This window comes from Geospiza fortis, unplaced genomic scaffold (assembly GCF_000277835.1).
Source record: "Geospiza fortis unplaced genomic scaffold, GeoFor_1.0 scaffold406, whole genome shotgun sequence".
In the NCBI taxonomy this organism is placed as follows: Eukaryota; Metazoa; Chordata; class Aves; order Passeriformes; family Thraupidae; genus Geospiza; species Geospiza fortis.
This window is the reverse complement of record NW_005054697.1, coordinates 179516-186639: the sequence shown is the minus strand read 5'-3', so window position 1 is coordinate 186639 and position 7124 is coordinate 179516. Positions and strand designations below refer to the sequence as shown.

The 7124-nt window shown below is 59.3% G+C and overlaps 1 protein-coding gene across 1 annotated transcript in view; it reads left to right on the top strand.

Annotated features, from left to right (window-relative positions):
* NGFR (nerve growth factor receptor) overlaps positions 1–7124 on the top strand; it is a gene marked incomplete at its 5' end in the record, with an annotated part of 31688 nt that overhangs the window by 5558 nt on the left and 19006 nt on the right. Inside the window, 2 exons of the mRNA XM_031065199.1 lie at positions 4–94; positions 940–1100. Of these exons, the coding sequence (XP_030921059.1) occupies positions 4–94; positions 940–1100 (252 nt within the window). The remainder of the gene's footprint in view (positions 1–3; positions 95–939; positions 1101–7124) is intronic.

The window sequence follows — 7124 nt, the reverse complement described above, 5'->3', positions numbered from 1 at the left end:
TCCCCCGGGGCGGCAGCGACAACCTCATCCCCGTCTACTGCTCCATCCTGGCCGCTGTGGTGGTGGGGCTGGTGGCCTACATCGCCTTCAAGAGGTACCGGCACAGGGACGGGGATTTGGGGAGGGGGGACAGTGGGACCCCCGCTCTGGATGTCCCACAGCCACAGCTGCCACCACCGAGGGCACCAGGATGGGCGGATTTCCAGAATTGTGTGGGGGGCGAGGCGGCTGAGGGGCGAGGAGGGAGGAGGCAGCAGGGTGGGGGATACACTGCACCCCTGTCCCTGTCCCATCCACTGTCCCTGTCCCTGTGTCCCTGTCCCATCCCCTGTCCCTGTGTCCCTGTCCCTGTCCTTGTCTCCTTGTCTGTGTCCCATTCCCTGTCCCTGTGTCCTTGTCCATGTCTCCTTGTCTGTGTCCTTGTCCCATCCCCTGTCCCTGTCCCTGTCCCTGTCCCTGTGTCCCATCCCCTGTCCCTCTGTCCCTGTCCATGTCTCCTTGTCTGTGTCCCTGTCCCATCCCCTGTCCCTGTGTCCCTGTCCCATCCCCTGTCCCATTCCCTGTTCCTCTGTCCCTGTCCCTGTCCTTGTCTCCTTGTCTGTGTCCCTGTCCCATCCCCTGTCCCATTCCCTGTCTCTGTGTCCCTGTCCATGTCTCCTTGTCTGTGTCCCTGTCCATGTCCCATCTGTCGTCCCTGTGTCCCATCCCCTGTCCCATCCCCTGTCCCATTCCCTGTTCCTCTGTCCCTGTCCCTGTCCTTGTCTCCTTGTCTGTGTCCCTGTCCCATCCCCTGACCGTGTGCCTGTCCCTGTCCCTGTCCTGGCACCAGGACAGAAACCAGAAACTGGGACAAACCCCAGGCAAGGGGACAAGTCCCAGGGGAGGCGACACAGCCCTGGCAGCCCCGGGGATGTCACCGGTGTGTCGCTGTCCCCGCAGGTGGAACAGCTGCAAGCAGAACAAGCAAGGGGCCAACAACCGCCCGGTGAACCAGACGCCGTCCCCCGAGGGCGAGAAGCTGCACAGCGACAGCGGCATCTCCGTGGACAGCCAGAGCCTGCACGAGCAGCAGCCGCCCGGGCAGGGCACCCAGGGGCCAGGTGGGGCTGCTGGGGTGGGCAGGGGGCACCCTGGATTGGGCAAGGGGCACCCAGGGGCAGGGTGGGACCACTGGGACCCCCTGGGATGGGCAGGGACAATCTGGGGTGGGCAGGGACAGCTAAGGATGGGCAGGGACATCCCTGGGATGGGCAGGGACAATCTGGGATGGGCAGGGGCACCCAGGGATGGACAAGGACATCCGGGGATGGGCACAGACCCTCAGGTAAGGGCAGGGAGGATGGGCAGGGACACCCGGGTAAGGGCAGGGACACCCTGGGATGGGCAGGGACACTCAGGGATGGGCAGGGACACCCAGGGATGGGCAGGGACACTCAGGGATGGGCAGGGGATGAACAGGAAGGATGGGCAGGGACATCAGGGGATGGATGGGGACAATCTGGGATGGGCAGGGACACCCAGGAAAGGGCAGGGAGGATGGACAAGGACACCCTGGGATGGGCAGGGACACCCAGGGATGGACAGGGGATGAACAGGAAGGATGGGCAGGGACATCAGGGGATGGATGGGGACAATCTGGGATGGGCAGGGACACCCAGGTAAGGGCAGGGAGGATGGACAAGGACACCCTGGGATGGGCAGGGACACCCAGGGATGGACAGGGGATGAACAGGAAGGATGGGCAGGGACATCAGGGGATGGATGGGGACAATCTGGGATGGGCAGGGACACCCAGGTAAGGGCAGGGAGGATGGACAAGGACACCCTGGGATGGGCAGGGACACCCAGGGATGGACAGGGGATGAACAGGAAGGATGGGCAGGGACATCAGGGGATGGATGGGGACAATCTGGGATGGGCAGGGACACCCAGGTAAGGGCAGGGAGGATGGACAAGGACACCCTGGGATGGGCAGGGACACCCAGGGATGGACAGGGGATGAACAGGAAGGATGGGCAGGGACATCAGGGGATGGATGGGGACAATCTGGGATGGGCAGGGACACCCAGGTAAGGGCAGGGAGGATGGACAAGGACACCCTGGGATGGGCAGGGACACCCAGGGATGGACAGGGGATGAACAGGAAGGATGGGCAGGGACATCAGGGGATGGATGGGGACAATCTGGGATGGGCAGGGACACCCAGGTAAGGGCAGGGAGGATGGACAAGGACACCCTGGGATGGGCAGGGACACCCAGGGATGGACAGGGGATGAACAGGAAGGATGGGCAGGGACATCAGGGGATGGATGGGGACAATCTGGGATGGGCAGGGACACCCAGGTAAGGGCAGGGAGGATGGACAAGGACACCCTGGGATGGGCAGGGACACCCAGGGATGGACAGGGGATGAACAGGAAGGATGGGCAGGGACATCAGGGGATGGATGGGGACAATCTGGGATGGGCAGGGACACCCAGGTAAGGGCAGGGAGGATGGACAAGGACACCCTGGGATGGGCAGGGACACCCAGGGATGGACAGGGGATGAACAGGAAGGATGGGCAGGGACATCAGGGGATGGATGGGGACAATCTGGGATGGGCAGGGACACCCAGGTAAGGGCAGGGAGGATGGACAAGGACACCCTGGGATGGGCAGGGACACCCAGGGATGGACAGGGGATGAACAGGAAGGATGGGCAGGGACATCAGGGGATGGATGGGGACAATCTGGGATGGGCAGGGACACCCAGGTAAGGGCAGGGAGGATGGACAAGGACACCCTGGGATGGGCAGGGACACCCAGGGATGGACAGGGGATGAACAGGAAGGATGGGCAGGGACATCAGGGGATGGATGGGGACAATCTGGGATGGGCAGGGACACCCAGGTAAGGGCAGGGAGGATGAAATTTGGGGTGCAGCTCCCCACAGCTCTGCAGGGATTTGGGGGAGCAGCCGGGACCACCCCGGACACTGAGGAGCAGATTTTGGGGGGCCACGACCCTGCCGTGGGGGCTGCAGGGGACACCGAGGGGACACTGAGGGGACACCAAAGGGACACTGAAGGTGGAAAGTGCTGACCAAGTGCCTGCCCAGCAGGGACACCCCCAGGGTTCCGCTCCTCCCTCCCACCCTGTCCCTGGTGTCCCCGAGCTGCAGGGACCACCAAGGCCACCCTGCCACCATTGCACTGTCCCCACTGTCCCCACCCCGCTGAAAGGGCTCCTGCTGCGCCAGCACTGTGAAGGGCGGCTCGGGAATGTCCCTCTGCCCCCAGGGGTGACATTGGCACCTCCCAGGGGAGGGGACATCGTGACATCACTCCAAGGGAGTTTTGGTGGCATTTTGGGGGCGTTTTGGCCCCGGCTGGGTGAGCTGGAGCTGCCAACAGCCTGGGGAATGTCCCTTGAGATGCCACCAGCCTCAGGATGTCCCCTGGGCTGTCACTGGCCTGGGGGATGTCCCTTGAGCTGCCACCAAGCTCCCGGCAATGTCCCCAACCAATGTCCCCAATGCCAGGTGCGGGCACAGCCCCAGGCCAGGTGTGGCCGCTCACCTCCCCTCTGGATTGATCCCAAAATTCCTCCTTGAAGGCAGAACGGGATTCTCCCAGAACGGGATTCTCCCAGAACGGGATTTTCCCAGAACGGGATTTTTGGGCCCTCCCAGAGGAGAGATCTGTAAATAGGAATTTGGTGTTTGACCCAGTGCTCCGTGTGACCCCTGGGGACAGCCCTGTCCCCTCCCCACTTCCAGCTGGGAATTCCCATCCCAACCCTTTGGTCCCACCTCGTTTCTGGCCTTAAAGACTCCGCGGGGAAGCCCCAAAATCCCACAGCAGGGTTGGGATGATCCCAGCACAGCTCCAGGGGCTGGAGCAGCTTCCATGGGATTCCAGATCCCCCAGAATCTTCTGGAAATTTCCCTCCCATTGCGCTCTCAATGATGGAGAAGCTCGGGTTGGGATTTGGGGGATTCAAGCACCCAGATCCCCCAGAATCTTCTGGAAATTTCCCTCCCATTGCACTCTGGATGATGGAGAACCCAGGCTGGGATTTGGGGGATTCAAGCACCCAGATCCCCCAGAATCTTCTGGAAATTTCCCTCCCACTGCGCTCTGGATGATGGAGAAGCTCGGGCTGGGATTTGGGGGATTCGCGCACCCAGATCCTCCAGAATCTTCTGGAAATTTCCCTCCCATTGCGCTCTCGATGATGGAGAACCTCGGGCAGGGATTTGGGGGATTCCAGCACCCAGATCTTCCAGAATCTTCTGGAAATTTCCCTCCCATTGCGCTCTGGGTGATGGAGAACCCAGGCTGGGATTTGAGGGATTCCAGCCAAAATCCCTTGGGAAGAGCCACCCCTGGCTGGAAGGGCTGAAAACCCCAAATCCGTGTCCCAAACTCCTCCTGTCGACCAAATCCAAGGAAATTTGCCCCAAATTTCCAACCCCACTCACAGTGGGCTGGAAACTCCAGCTCCTGCCAGAGCGAGCCACACCATGGGATGGATTTGGGATGGATTTGGGATGACTCTAGAATGGTTTTGGGGTGAATTTGGCATGGATTTGGGATGTATTTTGGATTAATTTGGAATGGACTTGGCATGAATTTTGGGTGGATTTGGGATGAATCTGGGATGAATTTTGGATGGATTTGGGATGGATTTGGGATGAATCTGGGATGGATTTGGGATGAATCTGGGATGGATTTGGGGAATGAACTTGGGATGGACTTGGGATGAATTCTGGATGAATTTGAGGTGGATTCGGGATGGATTTTGCATGAATTTGGCATCAATTTGGGATGGATTTGAGATGAATTTTGGATGAATTTGGGGTGGATTTGGCATGAATTCTGCATGAATTTGGGATGGATTTAGGATGAATTCCACCACTGGCCACCTTCAGGTAGCTCCCGTCGGTCTGGGATTTTTGGAAAAGCGACTCCAGGACAAGCTGAGGGTGCCTGGATCGAGGTGCCCGGACCCAAACTGAATTTCCTGGCAGAGCCAGCCCAGCCCAGCCTCTCCCGCTGGGAATTCTGTTCCTCAGGACATGCCTGCCTCACCCTCAGGTTTTCATTGCCACGGGAAGGGATTTCAGCACCCCCAATCCCAAAAATCAGATTTTCAGGGCCGAGGGAATGAGGACAAACTCAGCATCCAAAGAGGAGCCAGGGGCTGCCCCAAACCCCCCCCTGGCTGCGGGGGGAAAAAATGGAAATAAAACTCAAAAAACACCAAAAAAAAACCCCAAACAAACCCAAAGCCAGGAGGGCAACCCAAGCCAAAGTCAGAGCTCGTTTCGTGTTGTACCAAGCCCGTGTGTTGCTCCACTCCCCACTCTGTAATTCCAGGGCCGATTTCGTAGGAATAGAAGGATTTGGGGGGGTCTGGGGGCAGCAGGAGCCGGGGGGGGATGCACGGGGGAGGCCCAGGGGGGTGGAATTTGTCCGTGTGTATCCTTGGGATGCCAATAAAGAGCATCGTTGTCGTCGTCGCGCTCGCTTCTTCCTGCTCTCCCCCCCAAAAAAAATAAATATCCTGGGAATCCAGGGTGGGAAAAAGCCCTCAACGCCTTCCTGATGGGATTTTCACCATTCCCATTCTGATCCCGAATCCCTGAGTTCGCGGAGCAGGAGAAGCAGGAAACGAGTTGGGCTTCGTGTGTGGGATCAGGGACAGCAGATTTATGGGGAGAGAGGAGGAAAAACAAAAAAAAAGGGAAAATTTGGAATAAATCTGGAAAGGGGCCTGATGTTCTCGTGGGCTGGGGGAAATCCCTGGAAAAGCTCCTTCCCCTTTTTAATGGGACTCTGGGGAGGCCCAGAGCTGCTGAATCCCACATCTGCTGCCAGGGCGGCGACAGGGCCAGATCCCTGCTGGATGCACCGGGAAAAATCCCAAACCCAGCCCCAGGCCCTGGGAAAAAGCAGCAATCGCTGGGGAAAAAAATCGGGAAAAATTCCAAATTAAACTCCACGGAGGCGCTTTTCATTCAAACCCCCGCGGGGAGCCAGGAGCTTTCCTTGGAGCGGGATCGAGATGGGAAGGGAGAACTGGGAAGGGAAAATCGGGAAGGGAAAATTGGGAAGGGAAATTGAGAAAGGAAAGTGGGAAAGGAAAACTGGGAAGGGAAAAGTGGGAAAGAAAAGCGGGAAGGGAAAATCGGGAAGGGAAATCTGGGAAGGGAAAAGTGGGAAAGAAAAGCAGGAAGGGAAATCTGAGAAAGGAAAGCGGGAAAGGAAACGTGGGAAGGGAAAAGTGGGAAGGGAAAAGCGGGAAGGGAAAACAGGGAAGGGAAAAGCGGGACGGGAAAAGTGGGAAGGGAAATCTGGGAAGGGAAAATTGGGAAGGGAAAAGCGGGACAGGAAAATCGGGAAGGGAAAACAGGGAAGGGAAAACTGGGAAGGGAAAATCGGGGAGGGAAAAGCGGGAAGGGAAAAGCGGGAAGGGAAAATTGGGAAGGGAAAAGTGGGAAAGGAAAGCTGGAAAGGGAAAAGTGAGAAAGAAAAGAGGGAAGGGAAAAGCGGGAAGGGACATTTGGACTTCCCAGGGAGCAGCAGCAGCTCCCGGCCCCGCTGCAGCCGACGATCCCAAATCCCCCCGGAATTTCCTCCCCCTCCCCCGGCTGCCTCCCCCGTTTCCCGCTGGTTTCTCCCGGTTTCCATGCCGGGTTTTGGGGCGCAGCGCCCGCAGGGACGGGGGGAGGGTTTGGAGCCGGTCCCGGTGCCCCCAAGGCTCGATCTGCCTCCCAGATGGAGCCGCATTCCCCGGTAATGGGAAGCAGTTGGAGCAAAGGGCTCTGCTCCAGGATTTTCCAAAATATCCCGCGGGAAACGCATCCCGGGCACGCGGGACGCCCTTTAACCCTTCCAGGACCCTCGGGAGAGCCGGGAATGCCCCCCCTGGAAGGGGATTTAATTCCAATTTCCTCTCCGAGGTTGGAGTTGAGCCTTTAATCCCCCCCCGGCACCGCCCCCCGCTCCCAATTCCCCATCCCGGCCCCTTCCCAGTCCGGACTGGGAGCGACTGGGCCGGGCCGGGCTCGGTTCGGGGTCCTGGGGGTCCCCCGGGGAGGGGACCCCGCCCCAGCCCAGCCCGGATCCCCTGGGATCT